This window comes from Haliotis cracherodii, unplaced genomic scaffold, assembly GCF_022045235.1.
Source record: "Haliotis cracherodii isolate W230 unplaced genomic scaffold, xgHalCrac1.p SCAF_25, whole genome shotgun sequence".
Taxonomy (NCBI): domain Eukaryota; kingdom Metazoa; phylum Mollusca; class Gastropoda; order Lepetellida; family Haliotidae; genus Haliotis; species Haliotis cracherodii.
Window position 1 is genome coordinate 6,366,848 of NW_027266281.1, and position 24,706 is coordinate 6,391,553.

The following is a 24,706-nucleotide window of genomic DNA, read 5'->3' on the forward strand; positions in this document are numbered from 1 at the left end:
CGAGCAATGACAACCTCCATCTTTCCACAACACTCGAGCTATGACAACCTCTACTTTCCCACAACACTCGAGCTATGACAACCTCCATCTTCCCACAACACTCGAGCTATGACAATCTCCACCCTCCTACACCACTTGGCATATGGAAAACTCGTCCTCCTTTTGGTAACACTGTTCGAGGTCATCTCTATTCTGACATTGGCATTACTGTTCTCGAATACTTGGTATAGTCATCTCTTTCATTACATTGGCAATACTGTTCTCGAATACTTGGTATAGTCATCTCTTTCATTACACTGGCAATACTGTTCTCGAATACTTGGTATAGTCATCTCTTTCATTACATTGGCAATACTGTTCTCGAATACTTGGTATAGTCATCTGTTTCATTACATTGGCAATACTGTTCTCGAATACTTGGCTGAGTCCTCGTTATTCTTACATTGGCAAAACTATTCTCGAATACTTGGCTTAATCATCCCATCCTTACATTGGCAATACTGTTCTCGAATACTGGGATACGTCATCTCTATTCTTACATTGACAAAACTGTTCTCGAATACTTGGGTAGGTCATCTCTATTCTTACATTGACAAAACTGTTCTCGAATACTTGGGTAGGTCATCTCTATTCTTACATTGACAAAACTGTTCTCGAATACTTCGGTAGGTCATCCCTATTCTTACATTGACAAAACTGTTCTCAAATACTTGGGTAGGTCATCTCTATTCTTACATTGACAAAACAGTTCTCGAATACTTGGGTAGGTCATCTCTATTCTTACATCTGCAATACTGTTCTCGAATACTTGGCTAAGTCCTCGCTATTCTTACATTGGCACTACTGTTCTCGAATACTTGGGTAGGTCATCTCTATTCTTACATCTGCAATACTGTTCTCGAATACTTGGGTAGGTCATCTCTATTCTTACATTGGCAATACTGTTCTCGAATACTTGGGTAGGTCATCTCTATTCTTACATCGGCAATACTGTTCTCAAATACTTGGGTAGGTCATCTCTATTCTTACATTGGCAATACTGTTCTCGAATACTTGGGTAAGTCATCTCTATTCTTACATTGGCAATACTGTTCTCGAATACTTGGCTAAGTCCTCGCTATTCTTACATTGGCACTACTGTTCTCGAATACTTGGGTAGGTCATCTCTATTCTTACATCGGCAATACTGTTCTCAAATACTTGGCTAAGTCCTCGCTATTCTTACATTGGCACTACTGTTCTCGAATACTTGGGTAGGTCATCTCTATTCTTACATCTGCAATACTGTTCTCGAATACTTGGGTAGGTCATCTCTATTCTTACATTGGCAATACTGTTCTCGAATACTTGGGTAGGTCATCTCTATTCTTACATCGGCAATACTGTTCTCAAATACTTGGGTAGGTCATCTCTATTCTTACATTGGCAATACTGTTCTCGAATACTTGGGTAAGTCATCTCTATTCTTACATTGGCAATACTGTTCTCGAATACTTGGCTAAGTCCTCGCTATTCTTACATTGGCACTACTGTTCTCGAATACTTGGGTAGGTCATCTCTATTCTTACATCGGCAATACTGTTCTCGAATACTTGGCTAAGTCCTCACTATTCTTACATCGGCAATACTGTTCTCGAATAGTTGGCGAAATCATCTCTACTCTTACATCGGCAATACTGTTCTCGAATAGTTGGCTAAGTCATCTCTATTCTTACATTGGCAATACTGTTCTCGAATAGTTGGCTAAGTCATCTCTATTCTTACATTGGCAATACTGTTCTTGGATAGCTGGCTAGGTCATCACTATTCTTACATTGGCAATACTGTTCTCGAATAGTTGGCTAAGTCATCTCTATTCTTACATCGGTAATACTGTTCTCGAATAGTTGGCTAAGTCATCTCTATTCTTACATTGGCAATAATGTTCTCGAATACTTGGCTAAGTCATCTCTATTCTTACATTGGCAATACTGTTCTTGGATAGCTGGCTAGGTCATCACTATTCTTACATTGGCAATACTGTTCTCGAATAGTTGGCGAAGTCATCTCTATTCTTACATTGGCAATAATGTTCTCGAATAGTTGGCGAAGTCATCTCTATTCTTACATTGGCAATACTGTTCTCGAATAGTTGGCTAAGTCATCTCTATTCTTACATTGGCAATACTGTTCTTGGATAGCTGGCTAGGTCATCACTATTCTTACATTGGCAATACTGTTCTCGAATAGTTGGCGAAGTCATCTCTATTCTTACATTGGCAATAATGTTCTCGAATAGTTGGCTAAGTCATCTCTATTCTTACATTGGCAATAATGTTCTCGAATACTTGGGTAAGTCATCTCTATTCTTACATTGGCAATAATGTTCTCGAATACTTGGGTAAGTCATCTCTATTCTTACATTGGCAATACTGTTCTTGGATAGCTGGCTAGGTCATCCCTATTCTTACATTGGCAATACTGTTCTCGAATAGTTGGCGAAGTCATCTCTATTCTTACATTGGCAATAATGTTCTCGAATAGTTGGCTAAGTCATCTCTATTCTTACATTGGCAATAATGTTCTCGAATAGTTGGCTAAGTCATCTCTATTCTTACATCGGCAATACTGTTCTCGAATAGTTGGCGAAGTCATCTCTTTTCTTACATCGGCAATACCGTTCTCGAATACTTGGCTGAGTAATCTCAACTGTCAGTTTCAATTTTGTAGCATACTATGCATCAAAAGTAGAGAATATTTGTTTTGAGGTTGAAACTACAAGAAAATACACCAATGTCTAGCAACGTTATTTTTGTAGCAAGAACATTTCGACCGGTTGCGAGTAGACACGTATTGTTTTCTTGCAACCAAACAATCAAAGACAACTTATGAAACACAGTTAAACACTAACACGGTTAGAAAAGAAGCAGCTTTGATAACGAGACGTTTATAACCCTCTGTAGTTTCACGTGCCACTGGCATGTTGCACGTGCATGTTTCTCAATCTGTCATCAGCAGATTGTTGGCCCGATGCAAAAAAACACAACGTCGATGACCGACGCCGCTCTGGACGCTCAGTGGCAACAACTTGTCAGAACATATTAGTCAGAATGCTTGCAGTAAGAAAATGGTTGCAAACTGCCACTTGCGTCCGGCAAGTGTGTTAGAATACATACCCAAAGGGTTCGAAATCGTCTGCATAGACGGCATTAGCGCGTATGACGTCCACGTGTCATCCCACTGCACGTCATATGAATCAGAGCTGCCAGTGGTGTAGGGACGTCAGCACTGGGATAACTGAGGTTGAGTTAATGTCATGTTTTCTGACGATCCGAGGTTCACACTCGTCTTCCAGGACCGAAGGAGTCAAGTTTGGAGACGTCCTAATGAGCATTTTATAGACGTTAACGTCATACAGCATGATTGCTTTGGGGGTGGTTCCATAGTAGTATGGGGTGGTATCACAGTGACTGCGCTTCATATTGCTCATGGCATAGTCACGGGTCAATACTCTCGGGACAACATCATTGTCCCATTGGTGGTGCCACTTGCACAACTTGTTGGGCAACGTTTCTTCTCTCAAGACCGCCAGCGTGGTCTTGTCGTGGAGCGTCCGACCTGAGAGCTGAAGGTCCGGGTTCGATTCCCGGCCACGTCATACCAAAAGACGTTAAAAAATGCTACTTGTCGTTACCCTGCCTGCCGCTTGGCATTAAGGGATAAAACAAGGACTGGTCGGCTCAGAGTCAGTATACTGTGTCTGAGTGGGATATACATGTTAAACTGCGGCATGGTATCTCAGTGGGCTAGCACTATAAATAGTCATCAGTCAGGACTAGTACAAGCAGCCCCCCCCCCCCACACACACACACACACACGTGCATGCACGTCGCTATATTAGTGCAATAATTCAGGATGCGACGTTAAAGCCCATTTCACCTACCTTCATCTCTCAAGGTGATGATGCAGTGACGTTGGCTGCAAACTGACTCGCGACTTCTTAACAGCCACCATCCCATCACATTTATCAAGTCTGGACCAGTGATTGACATCATGAGCATCGATCCCCGCAACTGGGATATGATGACATACATCAACCAAGTCAGTGGGCCTGACCACCCGATCCCGTTGGTCGCCTCTTACGTTTGCTGAAGCAACGTGCACGTGTGTGTGTGTGGCTGCTTGTACTAGTCCGGACTGATTTATAGTGCTAGCACACTGAGATACCATTACCAGACAGGGTAACAACAAGTACCATCTTTTAATGTCTTTTGGTATGACGCGGCCGGGGATCGACCACCGGACCTTCAGCTCTCCGGGCGGACGCTCTACCACTAGACCACGGAGGCGGTACACAGCAGTCGTCTGAATACAGAAAACTACGTTTGTAACCAACACGCTTATAACGAACTAACGGATAAAACGTACTGTTTGTTTGTCCCGGGCATTTACTGTGTATATTTTGTATAAATGCTTGTAACGAACACGCTTATAACGAACTGACGGATAAAACCTACTGTTTGTTTGTCCCGGGCATTTACTGTGTATATTTTGTATAAATGCTTATAACAAACAACGGTTATAACGAACTAAAATTATTTGCCCCTTTGAGTTCGTTCTAACCGTAGTTTACTGAGTAGCAACCTCATCCTATCAGACACCCCATCATCAGTGCACACTGGCGTGTAGGTCAGCTAAATCAATATGTTCGACATACCGTACATACACGTATTCAATTATTGGACATATTTAGTGCCGTACTGTTAATGTATTCTGTCCTTGGTCTTTAAAGCGTCAGGCTGCTAAATTATTCTGCACCGGTTAGCATTGGATATTATCATTCAATTGCCTGTGCTGTCCAGCCTCCCAGCGTCAGCATCATACGGAACACTGCGTCTGCAGCAGTGGGTGACTAATGTATATTTGACTGGTACATGGCATGATGGGATCTCGGCCAACTCTCGTCCTACAGATAACGTTGTAAAGTTGCTTATTATAAATTCCTTACTAAGTCTCCCACAAAGCTGGCAACTCCTTTCACCACCTCACCCATTCATCCCATGTGTATACAGAGCTCCGCGTTACCCAGGAAATACGTTGCACGTTATTTGCTGTGTTCGTGGGAACGGCTTCAGTGTTTCCGGCCACGGTTCGGTGGCTGCAACATACACGTGTTCCAAGGCCGGCTCGGGCGAAGCACCTTGTTATGCTGTTTGCGTCTTTGTTGTTTAGAGCCGCACTCAGCATTATTCATCCTATTTGACAGCGGTCTGTAAATAGTCGAGTCTGGACCAGACAATCCAGTGATTAATATCATGAGCATCGCACGCAATTGAGATACGATGACATGCATCAACCACGTCAGCGAGCCTGACCACCCGTCCCGTTAGTCGCCTCTTACGACAAGCAGTTTTGCCTTTTTACGGCAAGCATGGGTTGCTGAAGATCTATTCTAACCGGGATCTACACGGGTCCGTCACTTATGCACAACACAGGGCTGAGCAGGACGCCGACAGCAGGATTAACGCCAACAGATAGTTGCAAACCTGTTTTATAAATGTGGTAATTACGAGGAAGTGTGTGGTTGTATCCCTGCACTGCAGGCTCAGTGACGGTGCTGCCCGGTAATGAACACACAGTGTGGTATGTGTCGATATTACTCAACATGCTCCACACACGAAATGCGTATCATCTGTGACATATGTGAGGGGGCGAGGAGGTTCGCCCCCCGCGGGCAGGAAATCCTCATCTTGGAAGTGTTGATTGCATTCTTATCTGTCTCAGTCTCGCCCTGTCAACATGTCACGTGACTCACAAACCGACACACCGTCGTGATGACTGGTTTTGTTTCTTTGTTGTTTAAAGCCGCACTCTGCAATATTCCAGCTATATGACTCCGGTCTGTAAATAATCAAGTCTGAACCAGACAATCCAGTGATTGACATCATGAGCATCGTTCTTCGCAACTGGGATGCGATGACATGCATCAACCAAGTCAGCGAGCCTGACCACCTGATCCCGTTAGTCGCCTGTTACGACAAGCATCGTCGCATTTTACGACTGGAATTGGTTGCTGAAGACCTATTCTACCCCGAATCTTCACGGGTGTGATGACTGGTCCACAGCTTGGTAGATCTGTAACATACGCAGAGTCGCGGATTGTTAAATACGTGGCGTGTAATATACGTCGTACGTGGCCTGTAATATACGTCGCCTGTAATATACGTGGCCTGGAACGTACGTAGCCTGTAATGTACGTCGTATGTGAAAAACGTCGGCTTTAATATACGTGGCCTGTAATATACGTGGCCTGTAATATACGTGGTCTGTAATATACGTGGTCTGTAATATATGTTGCCTGTTATATACGTTGCCTGTAATATACGTGGCCTGTAATATACGTGGCATGTAATATACGTGGTCTGTAATATACGTGGTCTGTAATATATGTTGCCTGTTATATACGTGGCATGTAATATACGTGACCTGTAATATACGTGGCCTGTAATATACGTAGTCTGTAATATACGTGGCCTGTAATATACGTGGCCTGTAATATACGTGGCCTGTAATATATGTAGCCCGTAATGTACGTCGCATGTAATATACGTAGCCTGTAATATATGTGACCTGTAATATACGTGGCCTGTAATATATGTAGCCCGTAACATACGTCGCCTGTAATATATGTGGCCTCTTATATACGTGGCCTGTAATATACGTGGCCTGTAATATACGTGGCCTGTAATATATGTTGCCTGTGATATACGTGGCCTGTAATATACGTGGCCTGTCAGATACGTGGCTTGTAATATACGTGGCCTGTAATATACGGGGTCTGTAATATATGTGGCCTGTAATATACGTGGCCTGTAATATACATGGCCCGTAATATACGTAGACTTTAATATACGTGGCCTGTAATATACGTAGCCTGTAATATACGTGGCCCGTAATATACGTAGACTGTAATATATGTGGCCTGTAATATACGTAGCCTGTAATATACGTAGCCTGTAATTACCACATATGGTGACCGGAAGGAATGTTACAGACAATACTCATGGCATTTCATTAATCGAGAATACGTCAAAATATGTTTCGAAGCGTAGTCGCTCGTCACGCCGAAGACCCGGGTTCGATTCCCGACATGGGTACAATGTGTGAAGCCCATTTCTGGTGTCCCCCGCCGTGATATTGCTGGAATATTGCTAAAAGCGGCGTAAAACCATACTCACTCACTCACTCTTACTGTTGAGATTTGCACCACACAAACCTGCTACACTTTATTTCCGTGACCTTGTTTCTGAGACGTTTTTCCTGTAACTTTTCTCACAGCACTCCGTGACATACGTGATAAACACGGCATGCATGCAGTGCACAGGTAAATGCGCAGCTCATGCACTACTAGAGGGCCCCAGTTTGTTCAATGACGGTACAAACAGTGATAACGACAGCAGATCAGAAGCCTCCACCAGATGTATTGTGTTACTTGTGTTAATTGTGTCGATTGTTACTGTATTTCTGCTCGTTAATTAGTCGGCCACGGTACAGCGGAGATCCTTACCGTCACGCGTCATCCGCTCTCCCATCGATCGCCTCTCCTGGCGTTGCCATGACGACGGGGTGTCTCACGCACCTGCTGTCTGCGCTGAATGAAGTCGCCGTGATCTCACACCATTACCAACCCTTTGCTTGTTCTTATAAAAGTTTGATTTTCTTTAACTGCGAGTATCTCTTTCAGCCGTGACTCACTGACTGCATTGTCATTAAGCATGAAGCTATGGAATACTGTAAGGGACATTCGCACGATCTCGCATTCTCGCGATCTCGACTTTTGGAAACGAGCTAAATATGCCAAAATATCGCGATCTCGCATTCTCGCATTCTCGCATTCTCGTGGGTTTTTTTCTGGCATATTTAGCTCGTTTCCAAAAGTCGAGATCGCGAGAATGCGAGATCGCGAGAATGTCCCTTACAGTATTCCATACGAAGTAGGTCAACCCAGTGACGGCGCTATGGTGATGTTCATAAGTGACTGTGCATGCAGTAGGTCAGTGTTCACGCTTGGGAGCCGCTATTTCTGGTTATGTTAAATCCTTCATTCCAAGCTCTCGCTGTCACAAAGCAGAAGTTCTGCAGCTCGCTATATGACACATCCCTTGCCTCGGGACAATACGGTTGGCGTGGTGCCCCAAGGACCTCCACAAATAAAGATATATTCTAATTTCGACCTACATATTATACGAGTGATGTGTGTCTACAGCCAGACCGCTGTGTAGGGGCCATGCATTAATATACACGACCACCTCAGTTTTGGGTGTGTTCATTCACACACACACCACTGCTTGACTTCATGTGATCGTAAACATGGGAGGTCGTCGATATACGCTGTTGTCATTCGGCAAACATCGTAAGTTTCCTCCAAAGGACACTTCACTCGTGTTCGCGCAGTGCATGTCGGGAAGGGTACAATGAATGTCAGATATCGCTTATGTACATACACTCCGAACAGCGATGTCTCATCAGTATTCACTCTTGTCCCGTGCACCCGGAGCGGTGGGGTAGCCTAGTAGTTTAAGCGTTCACTCGTCAGGCCGAAGACTCGGGTTCGATTCCCCATATGGGTATTGCGTGAAGCCCTTTTCTGGTGTCCCCCTCACTCACTCGCTAACCGTGTACCATGTCTACGGGCGAGACACCCTGTCTAGTGGTGAGATACTTTCTGGTGAGACGCTCTGTCTAGTGGAGAGAAACTTTGTCTCGTGCCTAGAGGTGAGATACTCTGTCTAGTGGTGAGATACCCTGTCTAAGTGTGAGATACTGTTTTTAGTGGTGGGATATCATGGGCACACACATCCCCACCCCCCACCCCCCACACCCCTAAGTGTCTTGACTCATCCCAACAGTATATTGACTCACCCCAACCGTGTCTTGACTCACCCCAACAGGGTCTTGACTCACCCCGACCCTGTCTTCACTCACCCCGACCGTGTCTTGACTCACCCTAAGTGTCTTGACTCACCCCAACAGTATCTTGATTCACCCAAACAGTGTCTTGACTCACCCCAACCGTGTCTTCACTCACCCAACCGTGTCTTGACTCACCCCGACGGTGTCTTGACTCACCCCAACAGGGTCTTGACTCACCCCAACAGGGTCTTGACTCACCCAAACCGTGTCTTGCCTCACCCCAACCGTGTCTTGACTCACCCAAACCGTGTCTTGACTCACACCTACAGGGTCTTGACTCACCCAAACCGTGTCTTGACTCACCCCAACCGTGTCTTCACTCACCCAACCGTGTCTTGACTCACCCCGACGGTGTCTTGACTCACCCAAACCGTGTCTTGCCTCACCCCAACCGTGTCTTGACTCACCCCAACCGTGTCTTGACTCACCCAAACCGTGTCTTGACTCACCCCAACCGTGTCTTGTCTCACCCCAACAGTATCTTGACTCACCCAAACCATGTCTTGACTCACCCCAACCATGTCTTGACTCACCCCAAATGTGTCTTGACTCACCCGAACAGGGTCTTGACTCACCCCAACCGTGCAACTATTGAGGATGGACGAGGTACCAGAACAAAAGCCCCTGCCATTGAGGTTAACCCCTTCACACGGGGAGACTATTTACTGTCTGTTTCTCCACCAAGACTGGGATATCACAGAGCTTCTGATACAACGCTAACACCAGATTGTGTCCACATTGTGTCCTTGCAATGACAACCTCACCAACAAAATTAGCGTAGTAAAGTAGAAAATTCTATTTTTCTAGAAAGTTAAGACACTGTTAACTCCCGAATTCTATATTCTACATTTAGAACACAAGGATTTGATTAGAATTATGTGTAAATTTAGATGCTCTTCTCACCACCTGAATATTCAAAAATTACGATCCTCAAATGTATTAGAAAGTTTATGTGAAAAATGTGATTTTTCAGTTAAAGAAGATGAGTATCATTTTTTATTGGTATGCCCGGCATACAGAAATAGTCGCCAACCACTTATTCCATCATATTTTCATAAATTTCCTTTAGAGGATAAGTTTAAATTGTTAATAGCAATTAGTGATGTAGATGTACAAAAAAGAATTGCTCTGTTCCTTAAGAGAAATTTAATTTCTTTATAGTTTGAAACTGAACAAACAAATCATTGTATAATAATAATAATAATAATAATAATGATAATAATTGATTTGGAAAGCGCCTAATGTCCATCGACAGTTGCTCACTGGCGCTGTGACAAAGTTAAAAAGTAATGTCTATATACATATGCCAACAATCAGGAGATCTATTGAAAAGCTGAGGTGAACAAGTGGGTTTTCAGGAGAGACTTAAACGTTTCCTTAGAAGCAGAGTATGACATTTTGTTCCACGCATGCATGCATGCTGTCATGGATGAAATTTCACATTTGTTCTATAAGATATGAATGGATCTTTTGTTCTGTAGGCCATGAGGCCCATTATACAGAAGTAAACACCCTAAGATCTGGAGGGGGGATGACGCAGTACATGTCCACAATGTCCATAGAAGGGACGTTACAGACCATGCAGGTCAATGTTGATACATATATAGAGGTGTGTGGCTGAATGACCGTTACTCGGACAGAACGAGACTGGCGAGACATGGCAACCGCCGACCCAGTTATATAGAGGTGAGGTGAGGTGAAATGGGGTTTAACGTCGCGTCCAAGATTATTGCACTTATATAGCGACGTGCATGTTCGTGTGTATGTTTGTGTGGCTGCTTGTACTAGTCCGGACTGATGCCGATTTATAGTGCTAGCTCACTGAGATACCATGCCGCAGTTTAACACGAATACACCACTCAGACACAGTATACTGACTCCGAGCCGACATGTCCTTGTTTTAGCCCTTTAATGCCGAGCGCCAGACAGGGTAACAACAAGTACCATCTTTTAACGTCTTTTGGTACGACGACACAAGCATGATTTGTGTTAGCAAGGTTTGGTTCTAGTCGTATATACGTTCCGGGGAACTTTTACTACCAACACGTGTTCCTTTGGTGGTGAATATCGCGTCACGTTTTGGTTCCTATCGCAAGGACATTGTTCCGGTAATACAAGAACTTTCACACATATGTTCCACCTTGTTGGCTATATTAAAAAATGAGGCTTGCGTATTTAATCCTGATATTTTTTTCTGGGTCGGAACTAAATCTGGATGGAACAAAAACCTAACAAATCGCTCCTAACATTGTTCCGGACATACGGGAACTTTCACACATGTTCCACCTTGTGAAACTGTCAAGTGTCTAAAAGAGGGATTTGGTGATGGGGCTATATTAAAAAAATGGGGCTTGGCTATTTTGTTGTTTTGTGTTGTTGATGTTTTGTTTTTTCACTGCAATTATATGTATTTAATCCTGATATTTTTTTCTGGGTCGGAACTAAATCTGGGTGGAACAAACCCTGACCCACAAGATCAACCGCACGGGACAGCTCAACGTGCATCAGTGATTCTCAGAGAGTTGAACAATGTACATTTCGTTTTCAAATATGGAATACAAGAAAATATATGATCTAAACTTATCACATTCCGTTTGATAACAGAACGAAGGAAACGTGTGCAGTATATGAATAGATAGACACACACATGCTGTTGTTGTGAGTGAGTGAGGTTTTACGCCGCTTTTAGCAATATTCCAGCAATATCACGGCGGGGGACACCAGAAATGGGCTTCACACATTGTACCCATATGGAGAATGGAACGCGGGTCTTCAGCATGACGAGCGAACCCTTACCCACAAGGCTACCCGACCGCCCCTTTGTTGCTGTGACTGAGTGAGTGAGTGAGTATGGTTCTACACCGCTTTTAGCAATATTCCAGCAATATCACGGCGGGGGACACCAGAAATGGGCTTCGCACATTGTACCCATATGAAGAATGGAACGCGGGTCTTCGGCGTGACGAGCGAACCCTTACCCACAAGGCTACCCGACCGACCCTTTGTTGCTGTGAGTGAGTGAGTGAGTGAGTGAGTATATTCCAGCAATATCACGACGGAGGCACCAGAAATGGGCTTCACACAATGTACCCACATGGGGAATTGAACCCGGGTCTTCGGCGTGACGAGCGAACCCTTCCCCACAAGACTACCCCACCGCCCCTTTGCTGCTGTGAATATTGCTAGTGAATATAGGAAGGTGAAAATAACTGACATTTTCAGCAGATAATTAAAAAAATAGGATATTAAATATTCAAATATGTCTTTGAATGGTGTCCTCTTTATAGACAAAGTGGGTCATTATTGGAAATGTCAACTTCCAAACATGGGGGGAAGGGCTATACATGTTCGTGTATTGAGTTGAAGCGTGCTGGGTCGCTTGTGTATAACTAACGCTGCACTTCGTGTAATATGCATCATTTGGTTACAAATGTGTTGTGTTATGAAAAGATCCTCTGTTATAGAGAGATGTGTTAGCCTTATCATATTTTTTTACCCATGTTTTTTATGTTTGGATCCCGGCCTTTAAGAATAAAGTACTTTTTATGCAAGCTGTATCAATGAATATATTATGTCACCTCTCGGTACAGAATAGAACATCGAGTGTAACGTAACTGGCAACAGGACCAGTTATGTGCATATACACAGCAAACTGTTCATCCAACACTAGCTGCTCATACTCTGGCGTCTCATTGGTCAAACTGACACAATGTCACACCGGAACAGTGTCACATCGGCACAGTGTCACACCGGCACAGTGTCACACCGGCCCAGTGTCACATCGGTGCAGTGTCACATCGGCACAGTGTCACATCGGTACAGTGTCACATCGGCACAGTGTCACATCGGTGCAGTGTCACATCGGCACAGTGTCACATCGGTGCAGTGTCACATCGGCGCAGTGTCAAACCGGCACAGTGTCACATCGGTGCAGTGTCACATCGGCACAGTGTCACATCGGTGCAGTGTCACATCGGCACAGTGTCACATCGATGCAGTGTCACATTAACATAGTGTCACATCGGCACAGTGTCACACCGGCACAGTGTCACACCGGCACAGTGTCACATCGGCCCAGTGTCACATCGGCACAGTGTGACACCGGCACAGTGTCACATCGGCACTGTGTCACACCGGCACAGTGTCACATCGGCACACTGTCACATTGGCACACTGTCACACCAGCACACAGTCACATTGGCACAGTGTCACATCGGCACACTGTCACACCGGCACAGTGTCACATCGGCACACTGTCACATAGGCACAGTGTCACATCGGCACAGTGTCACACCGGCACAGTGTCACACTGGCACAGTGTCACATCGGCACAGTGTCACATCGGCACACTGTCACATCAACACAGTGTCACACCGGCACAGTGTCACACCGGCACAGTGTCACAGCAGCACAGTGTCACACCGGCACAGTGTCACACCGGCACAGTGTCACAGCAGCACAGTGTCACAGCAGCACAGTGTCACAACGGCACACTGTCACATCGGTGCAGTGTCACATCGGTGCAGTGTCACATCGGTGCAGTGTCACATTGGCACAGTGTCACATCGGCACAATGTCACATCAGCACACTGTCACAGCGGCACAGTGTCACACCGGCACACTGTCACACCAGCACACTGTCATATCGGTGCAGTGTCACATGGGTGCAGTGTCACATCAGCACACTGTCACATCGGTGCAGTGTCACATCGGCACACCGTCACATCGGCACAGTGTCACACCAGCACAGTGTCACATCGGCACAGTGTCACACCGGCACAGTGTCACATCGGCACAGTGTCACATCAGCACAGTGTCACACCGGCACAGTGTTACACCAGCACAGTGTCACATCGGTGCAGTGTCACATCGGCACACTGTCACACCGGCACAGTGTCACACCAGCACAGTGTCACATCGGTGCAGTGTCACATCGGCATACTGTCACATCGGAACAGTGTCACACCGGCACAGTGTCACATCAGAACAGTGTCACACCAGCACAGTGTCACATCGGCACAGTGTCACACCGGCACAGTGTCACATCGGCACAGTGTCACATCGGCACACTGTCACACCGGCACAGTGTCACACCGGGACAGTGTCACACCAGCACAGTGTTACACCAGCGCAGTGTCACATCAGTGCAGTGTCACACCAGCACAGTGTCACATCGGCATACTGTCACATCGGAACAGTGTCACACCGGCACAGTGTCACATCGGCACAGTGTCACACCAGCACAGTGTCACATCGGCACAGTGTCACACCGGCACAGTGTCACATCGGCACAGTGTCACATCGGCACACTGTCACACCGGCACAGTGTCACACCGGGACAGTGTCACACCAGCACAGTGTTACACCAGCGCAGTGTCACATCAGTGCAGTGTCACATCAGCGCAGTGTCACATCGGCACAGTGTCACATCGGCACACTGTCACACCGGCACAGTGTCACACCAGCACAGTGTCACACCGGCGCAGTGTCACATCGGTCCAGTGTCACATCAGCGCAGTGTCACATCGGCACACTGTCACATCGGCACACTGTCACACCGGCACAGTGTCACATTGGCACAGTGTCAAACCAGCACAGTGTCACATCGGCACAGTGTCACATTAACACAATGTAACACCGGCATAATGTCACACCAACACAATGTCACATTAACACTGTGTCACACCGGCATAATGTCACACCAACACAATGTCACACCGGCTGGCGTCAAGGGTGGGCGGTTGGCGTCAAGGGTGGGTGTCTGGTGTCAGGAGTGTAGGGTGTGGCGTCAGGGTTGGATGGTTTGGCGGCAGTGTATCTATCCTGATGCTTGTGCTTGTCAAAACTTCATTTATGCACATGGTGAAGGTCTGGATTCCAGAACAGTAAAGCGGGAGCGGTCATGCTATGTGGTCTGTGAAGACTTCACCTGTTAATTTGTAAATTAACTGACATTTGGGAGTGGCGATGACAAATTGATTGTCGAGAAGGCTTCACCTGAACAAGATCTTGTATAAGATCGAAAACTGTTTCTCTGTTTTCGCGTCTCTGCTCTGACTAATGTATGCTTGTGTCTGCGTCAACTGTCTGCGTCTCTGTCCAGCTTGACCAGTAACATGGGACAGAGTGCACTCGTGACCCCTCGGCACCCCTCATGACCCCACGAACCGTAAACCCAGTGGAGCCTGGCGAGATGTAATCTGCCACATACCTCAGCCCTGGCGGGGTGTGTTGAGTTGTTCTCTTATTGATAAATCACACAATAGTAAACCATGTACAGCTCCCACCAACTGTAATTGTCTGTCGTGCCGTGACTGATGACTTTGAACCCTGGGGTGATGATGTGGCATCAAGGGGGTGCTGATCTGGCGTCAAGGGGATGATGGTCTGGCGTCAAGGGGATGATGGTCTGGAATCCTGAGGGTGATGGCCTAGCGTCAAGGGGATGTGTGTCTTACGTCAAGGGAATGTGTGTCTTGCGTCAATGGGATGTGTGTCTTGCGTCAAGGGAATGTGTATCTTGCGTCAAGGGAATGTGTGTCTTGCGTCAAGGGGATGTGTGTCTTGCGTCAAGGGAATGTGTATCTTGCGTCAAGGGAATGTGTCTTGCATCAAGGAGTTGTGTGTCTTGCATCAAGAAGTTGTGTGTCTTGCGTCAAGGGGATGCTGGTCTGGTGTAAGAGGTGGTGGTCTGGCGTCAAGGGGGTGATGGTCTTGCGTCAAGAGGGTGATGGTCTTGCGTCAAGGGGGTGTATGTCTTGCGTCAAGGAGTTGTGTGTCTTGCGTCAAGGGGATGCTGGTCTTGTGTAAGAGGTGGTGGTCTGGCGTCAAGGGGGTGATGGTCTTGCGTCAAGAGGGTGATGGTCTTGCGTCAAGGGGATGTATGTCTTACGTCAAGGGAATATGTGTCTTGCGTCAATGGGATGTGTGTCTTGCGTCAAGGGGGTGATGGTCTGGAGTCCTGAGGGTGATGGCCTGGCGTCAATGGGATGTGTGTCTGGCGTCAAGGGGATGCTGGTCTGGTGTAAGAGGTGGTGGTCTGGCGTCAAGGGGATGTGTGTCTTGCGTCAAGGGGATGTGTGTCTTGCGTCAAGGGAATATGTATCTTGCGTCAAGGGGATGTGTATCTTGCGTCAAGGGGATGTGTCTTGCGTCAAGGAGATGTGTGTCTTGCGTCAAAGGGATGCTGGTCTGGTGTAAGAGGTGGTGGTCTGGCGTCAAGGGGATGTGTGTCTTGCGTCAAGGGGATGTGTGTCTTGCGTCAAGGGAATGTGTGTTTTGCGTCAAGGAGATGTGTGTCTTGCGTCAAGGGGATGCTGGTCTGGTGTAAGAGGTGGTGGTCTGGCGTCAAGGGGGTGATGGTCTTGTGTCAAGAGGGTGATGGTCTAGCGTCAAGGGGATGTGTGTCTTGCGTCAAGGGGACGTGTATATTGCGTCAAGGGGATGTGTATATTGCGTCAAGGGGATGTGTGTCTTGCGTCAAGGGGATGTGTATATTGCGTCAAGGGGATGTGTGTCTTGCGTCAAGGGGATGTGTATATTGCGTCAAGGGGATGTGTGTCTTGCGTCAAGGGGATGTGTATATTGCGTCAAGGGGATGTGTATATTGCGTCAAGGGGATGTGTATATTGCGTCAAGGGGATGTGTATATTGCGTCAAGGAGATGTGTGTCTTGCGTCAAGGGGATGTGTATATTGCGTCAAGGGGATGTGTGTCTTGCGTCAAGGGGATGTGTATATTGCGTCAAGGGGATGTGTGTCTTGCGTCAAGGGAATGTGTATATTGCGTCAAGGGGATGTGTATATTGCGTCAAGGGGATAATGTTCTGGCGTCAGAGTGTGATGGTCTGGGGCACCATCATTATAATGTGTTAGTTGGAGGTAGAACTCTGTGAAGGCAGACCATGTCATTATAATGTGTTAGTTGGAGGTAGAGCTCTGTAAAGACAGACCATGTCATTATAATGTTTAAGTTGGAGGGAGAGCTCTCACTGTAAAGGCAGACCATGTCATTATAATGTTTAAGCTGGAGTTAGAGCTCTGTAAAGGCAGACCATTGCATTATAATGTGTTAGTTGGAGGTAGAGTGAGTGAATGAGTATGGTTTTACGCCGCTTTTAGCAATATTCCAGCAATATCACGGCGGGTGACACCAGAAATGGGCTTCACATATTGTACCTATGTCGGGATTCGAATCTGGGTCTTCGGCGTGACGATCGAAGTTGGAAGTAGAGCTCTGTGAAGGCAGACCATGTCATTATAATGTGTTAGTTGGAGGTAGAGCTCACAACGACGTGAAATAACTTTGTGTTACAAGGATGAAATACGTTGTGACAACGTTATCTCATGATCATGCATTCCCCACTTAAATGATGTAACAACAACCCCAAAACATGTTCCGGAAATGTTTTAGAATATGCTTTAGTCACGTGAATGTGTATGATTCGAGATACCCTTTACCGATGTTTTAAAACCAGGACTTCGAACAGCCCAGTTTACAGTTAGATTGTGTTTTGCTAACAATGTTCAAAATGTAAAAACACCACTGAACTGTTAACTAGATACATATGACTAAGTCAGACACCATTACCCTTTAGGCTTGTATTGCAGGAAACAAAATAAGAATGGCAGACATGGTAAGGGGTTGACCATTTGATATTCTGGGGAGGGTCGGGGCCTGGAATTTCATCGAAAACATAGATTGTCACCGAAAATTCTTGACAAAAATAATTATGGTTCAGAGTGGTGAAAACAAATGCCTGCCACAAAAATGACATAGGTGTAGTTGCAAGGCGCTTATCTTCAGGCAGATAGAGTTAAATAAAAATATATATCTGCCTTTGTAGCTGTGTCCGAAAACATATGTAATCTCCATAGAAAAGTTCCAGGTCCCCACCTCCTTGATTATGAAATGGTCGGTCTCTAATCAAGTCCATATAGTATACTTCAACTTTCAGTCATGCGACGTCACCATTGAACAAAGAACTCCAAGACACATTTGTGTGGACATTTTAATATTTTTAGATAATTGAAAATTTATACACTTTTCGAAATTATTGAATGACAGAATCTTCTTTCTTTGGTGTTCACTTCCACTTCCCTGAAATACAAACAGCTTAATAAATCTCGAGCAGGTATTTGAAAGATATTATATGACGAGAAACATTCACTTGGAGATAAGGCTTTATCAATATTCAAACAATAATGTATAATGCAAGTGTCTGATGGAAACAAATTTTAACATTCATTCAGAGACATCAATAATCAGGTTGAATACAAAACGTGGTACGGGCATAGATTTATATAAATAGATCTACATTCTTAGCATTCATTTAAAGCAAAAAAAAAACCACCAATTAACATGGATATAGACAATGGAATGCAACTGTGAACAATTGTACTTAAGTTAACATAATTCACAGCCCAGGGTTTATTTGGTGTATTCCTCAATGATTCAACATTCTTCATGATATCTTTCAGGATTGACTGTGTATTTTTTTCGGTTCATTGAGGCATGAATCGAAAAACCACAAAAGTAAGAATCTGACTACACTGCTTAACGTTATGACAGGACAGACCGACTGTCAACAACGTCTGACCGTGGCCGTGACGTCTCATAGACTAGGGTTAGAGTAGCTTCCCTTTGACAAAGGGCAGTTACTCTAGCGGACAGACCGATGGATTGCCGAGAAAGGCAATTAAAAACAATTGTTGTTTTGCGTATATGTTTCTTCGCCACTGTATAAAAAACAGAACTATATTGGCTACTGTTACTGTCCGACTGACACATCACATTACCCTGTGACGTAATAAATATTAATGCGCTCATTCCAGAAAAAACAGCAATGTTTCGGTAATGTTTGTGAGAAAGGGAAACATAGAATTAAAGAATGACATTATATGACAAAGAGGTTATCATTCTTGTGTGTTTGAGGATGGTAAATATCCTGTATTAGGAATAAACACTATGTATTTAGCTCACCAAGGCTCGCTAAATACAATGTTTATTCCTAATGAAGGATATTTACCATCCCAAAAACACACTCAAACACGTGATAACCTCCATATGATTCTTTCGGTGCATTAATTTTCATCATTATGCACAAGAATGTAGTTTATTAGGGATATTATATTGGTGCTGAACACGTCCAAATGTCGCCAGTGTCAGGGTAGGTTCCCCCGAACTCTATCCTTAGCCCTTGGATCCCCTTTACGATAAACCACCCCTTTACGATCATAAGGGATAGGAACCCGTTTAGTGGCTATTAGATTATCCTAAGTCTATCTTTAACCCTTGGATCCCCTTTACGATCAATCACCCCTTTACGATCAGACCAGATCCGGGTGCCTTTATAATCCGGGGTAACCTACCCTAACACCAGTTAGGTACTCGTTCCTTACTATTATCCACATCATCCTTGCAGTGTTTCCTACCACACTTTTCTGTCACAAAAATCACCCGACGAATTATTAAATACCATATCATTCATGCGCACTCGCGAGTTCGACGTCTGACGTCTGACGCCTGGAGCCGTTTTCAGTTCGCGGCATATCGGCTCATTCCTCACCACTCGGTATCTTGTAGATTACGGAATGGGACGAGTGTGCCAAATGGCATCGGGATCATTCGTAAGTGTTTGTAGACTAAAGTCACGAGACACCATGCCTACCCGTAACCTTCGTAAGTGTCCGTCACCTATTCGACCCTTTTCGTTCAGTTCCGTAACGTCATAGGCATGACTAGGTAAATTTGCACTAAGTTTAACATTAACATTGTGGACGTAGCTCAGTCGGTTAGCTGTCAGGATAACAATCCGAAGGTCGCGTCCGACGGATTCTCACTAAAACTGTTGCTTGTCTTGAGACATGTGACCTACGGCAGAGATCGTCCTCACGAGAAGTTGTGGTATTGTATTCTAAAGGTGCTACATAACATATATTGTATAATTGTCTAAAATTTAGGAAAAAATGTAAATCTAAAGTCCCCATGTATAACGTCCCATCGGAAATATCTCAGATATAAGTAACAAAATAATGAGTACCATCTTTAAAAAAACACCTAATGTAATTTGGTTTCTATATACACCGGTCTGACAAACCGGTCAGGCAAACCATGCAGTGATTGTTATAGTGAGTCACGTCTCTCAACCTCTGTCAGAGTACAATGACACACAATCATGTTAGTACAAACATGGTTTATTTGGGACCTTTTCTAAACCGGAATCCAAACGGGAATAGATATATTAAACAGGCATTGTAGCTAATTACGACTCACATCTTCATCGCAGCGCTGTTTATATAGATCATATGAAATGTATTTGTTACTAGATCTACGTTTATTGAACATAATACAGTTCAATATCGTTAATATAATTCTGTAGTATGGTAGCCTATATGGCAACATATGGAAATCTAAAACCGAACGAATATGGTTGCTATCAATTTCATTGTATTTTTCATTGGTGCACATTGCCTACACCAATCTCACCTTAATAATCAACAAACGATGACCAACTCACTGACAATATATGGTGATATTTAACTTTTGACTATCGACTAGCTTATCATCACCAGCGAGGACAATACCGCAACCACCCTGTTATAGTGCGCGACGAGAGACTCGTTTCACCTTAGCTCGTTTTTATTAGAAGGTAGTCGGACATAGATCTAGTTAGAGGAAAATGATGAATTGATTCTTTTTTGGAAATATTAAAAATACACATGATAAGCGCCTTGCTACAATAAAACTTTATAGACAACACCAACAAGCAGATGATCCACATAAGCAGGCCTATTCGGAAACAACAACTACAAATTTTAAGTATGTTTCTGTCTCTTCCAGAAAATACAATTTTTCATAACATCATTGAGCGCTTTAGGCTAGGGCTTAAACTAGCAGCCTCCAGTTAGTCGATTGTTTTGATACCCTCTCTTTGCTGTATAAGAAAAATCTACTCAACCTTTCCCATGGCCTGAATGAGCCACATTGTTTCACAAAAATCAAAGTCAGTAGATTAGTACATGTACAGAAAACTTTAAACAGTAATGATTTCAGAAATAACACGGAAGAAATGGCGATAACTGTCAGTGGTCAGAGGCGATGCATACGTTAGGCCTATGTACAGATCTATACATTTATGATCGAAACCCGAAAATAATATAACGGCCACAATACGCCACCAGATTGAATTCTGGTCAAACATATACTGCTTGCCCTTGGTAATTACCCTTGGTATCCATGAAATAAGAATATGGAAAAAAAGTCTTAGGCCTCATTCACCTCTGTTTACATCATGTTCTGTGTATCAAATATTAATATCAACAATGACGCTCAGTGAAAGTGACCGGCAAACTGCATTCTAAAAACCGACACTTCTGAATAATACGATACATTTAAATCATTTGACTATCTGCATGTACAGAAACATATCAACAAGCAGAGACTGCTTCTAGTTGCTGTACTATCACTTGGTTGTAATATGTCCAGAGTGAGCTTGAACTAAGATGGTGACAACAAATCTTCCGCGGTAATGTGACGTCATTCTGCCGTCACTTCACGAGGCAACAAGATAAACTTTTCAGCAGTCGCTCTCACGCCGCAAAACATGGGCGTCAATTGTTTTTAACTGAAGTATTGCTTGTGACAACATTTAGTAGACAGATTACTTCGTGAATAGATATATATGTTTAAAAAAATAAATCTAAGAGATGGTAGATCTACAAGTGGTTTCCTAAACATCATTTACAAAACGTGTTGTAATGTCCAAAGCACAACGTTATCATAACGTTAATTTGCAACGGTGTTGTTACGTTGTGGAATGATGCTACAATGTAATGTAATACTGACGTTGCCATGGAGATACGCAATTATATTCTGAAACTTTAAGTATTAGGACATGCAAACTCAAATGCCGAATATATAGAAAGGTAATGCATTACTGCCTTGCTATTCTGACAACTTCATGTTGATTTTAATAGAGCAGTTCTATTCCTTTATGACTGTCAAGAAGCAAACTCTATGACGTTTCACCGACGTTTCAGAAACGTAGTTACAAAACGTTGTGTGATGTCCGCTGGACAAGGTTTTCACAAAGTGAATGTGCAACGTTGTTATAGCGTTGTGAAATAACGTTGCATGTTGACGTTATAATAACGTTGTGACAACGTTATATCACGACGTTACTAATCCACAACCTTTCCACAACGTTGTGACAACGTCGTGTGTTAGCTGGGATTACAACTGTCCCATGCACGATAGAGCTTTAACCACTATTACAACTACCCCATACACAGTACAGCTTCAACCACTATTACAACTATCCCATACACAGTACAGCTTCAACCACTATTACAACTATCCCATACACAGTACAGCTTCAACCACTATTACAACTATCCCATACACAGTACAGCTTCAACCACTATTAAAACTGTCCCATACACAGTACAGCTTCAACCACTATTACAACTGTCCCATACACAGTACAGCTTCAACTACTATTACAACTGTTCCATACACAGTACAGCTTCAACCACTATTACAACTGTTCCATACACAGTACAGCTTCAACCACTATTACAACTGTTCCATACACAGTACAGCTTCAACCTCTATTGCAACTGTCCCATTCACAGTACAGCTTCAACCACTATTACAACTGTCCCATACACAGTATACAGCTTCAACCACTATTAAAACTGTGCCATGCACAGTATACAGCTAAAACCACTGTTACAACTGTCCCATACACAGCATACAGCTTAATCCACTATTACAACTACTCCATACACAGTACAGCTTCAACCACTATTACAACTGTCCCATACACAGTATACAGCTTCATCCACTATTACAACTGTGCCATGCACAGTACAGCTTCAACCACTATTACAACTGTTCCATACACAGTACAGCTTCAACCTCTATTGCAACTGTCCCATTCACAGTACAGCTTCAACCACTATTACAACTGTCCCATACACAGTATACAGCTTCAACCACTATTAAAACTGTGCCATGCACAGTATACAGCTAAAACCACTGTTACAACTGTCCCATACACAGCATACAGCTTAATCCACTATTACAACTGTCCCATACACAGTACAGCTTCAACCACTATTACAACTGTCCCATACACAGTATACAGCTTCATCCACTATTACAACTGTGCCATGCACAATACAGCTTCATCCACTGTTACAACTGTGCCATGCACAATACAGCTTCAACCACTATTACAACTGTGCCATACACAGTATACAGCTTCATCCACTATTACAACTGTGCCATGCACAATACAGCTTCATCCACTGTTACAACTGTGCCATGCACAATACAGCTTCAACCACTATTACAACTGTCCCATACACAGTATACAGCTTCAACCACTATTAAAACTGTGCCATGCACAGTATACAGCTTAATCCACTATTACAACTGTCCCATACACAGTACAGCTTCAACCACTATTACAACTGTCCCATACACAGTATACAGATTCATCCACTATTACAACTGTGCCATGCACAATACAGCTTCATCCACTGTTACAACTGTGCCATGCACAATACAGCTTAAACCACTGTTACAACTGTGCCATACACAGTATACAGCTTCATCCACTATTGCAACTGTGCCATGCACAATACAGCTTCAACCACTATTACAAATGTCCCATACACAATACAGCTTCAACCACTATTACAACTGTCCCATACACAGTACAGCTTCAACCACTATTAAAACTGTCCCATACACAGTACAGCTTCAACCACTGTTACAACTGTCCCATACACAGTACAGCTTCAACCACTATTACAACTGTCCCATACACAGTACAGCTTCAACCACTATTAAAACTGTCCCATACACAGTACAGCTTAAACCACTTATTACAACTGTCCCATACACAATACAGCTTCAACCACTATTACAACTGTCCCATACACAGTATACAGCTTCAACCACTATTACAACTGTGCCATACACAGTACAGCTTCAACCACTGTTACAACTGTCCCATACACAGTACAGCTTCAACCACTGTTACAACTGTCCCATTCACAGTACAGCTTCAACCACTATTACAACTGTCCCATACACAGTATACAGCTTCATCCACTATTACAACTGTGCCATACACAGTACAGCTTCAACCACTGTTACAACTGTGCCATACACAGTACAGCTTCATCCATTTATTACAACTATCCCATACACAATACAGCTTCTACCGCTATTAAAACTGATAACGTCGTGTGTTAGCTGGGTGTTAAGGCAGACCATGTCATCATAATGTTTTTGTTGGAGGTAGATCTCTGTGAAGGCAGACCATGTCATAATAAAGTGTTAGTTGGAGGTAGAGCTCTGTAAAGACAGACCATGTCATTATAATGTTTAAGTTGGGGGTAGAGCTCTGTAAAGACAGACCATGTCATTATAATGTTTAAGTTGGAGGTAGAGCTCTGTAAAGACAGACCATGTCATTATAATGTTTAAGTTGGAGGTAGAGCTCTGTAAAGGCAGACCATGTCATTATAATGTTTAAGTTGGAGGTAGAGCTCTGTAAAGACAGACCATGTCATTATAATGTTTAAGTTGGAGGGAGAGCTCTCACTGTAAAGGCAGACCATGTCATTATAATGTTTAAGCTGGAGTTAGAGCTCTGTAAAGGCAGACCATGTCATTATAATGTTTAAGCTGGAAGTAGAGCTCTGTGAAGGCAGACCATGTCATTATAATGTTTAAGTTG

At 44.0% G+C, this 24,706-nt stretch overlaps 1 protein-coding gene across 1 annotated transcript; it reads left to right on the forward strand.

The window, feature by feature from the left end:
• The first annotated feature begins 12,584 nt into the window (after window positions 1–12,584).
• Window positions 12,585–15,060, forward strand: LOC139472678 (uncharacterized). The gene is made up of 2 exons (XM_071255139.1): window positions 12,585–14,583; window positions 15,056–15,060. The coding sequence occupies exons 1-2, from the start codon at window positions 12,585–12,587 to the stop codon at window positions 15,058–15,060; spliced, it is 2,004 nt and encodes a 667-aa protein (XP_071111240.1).
• Window positions 15,061–24,706: the final 9,646 nt, after the last annotated feature.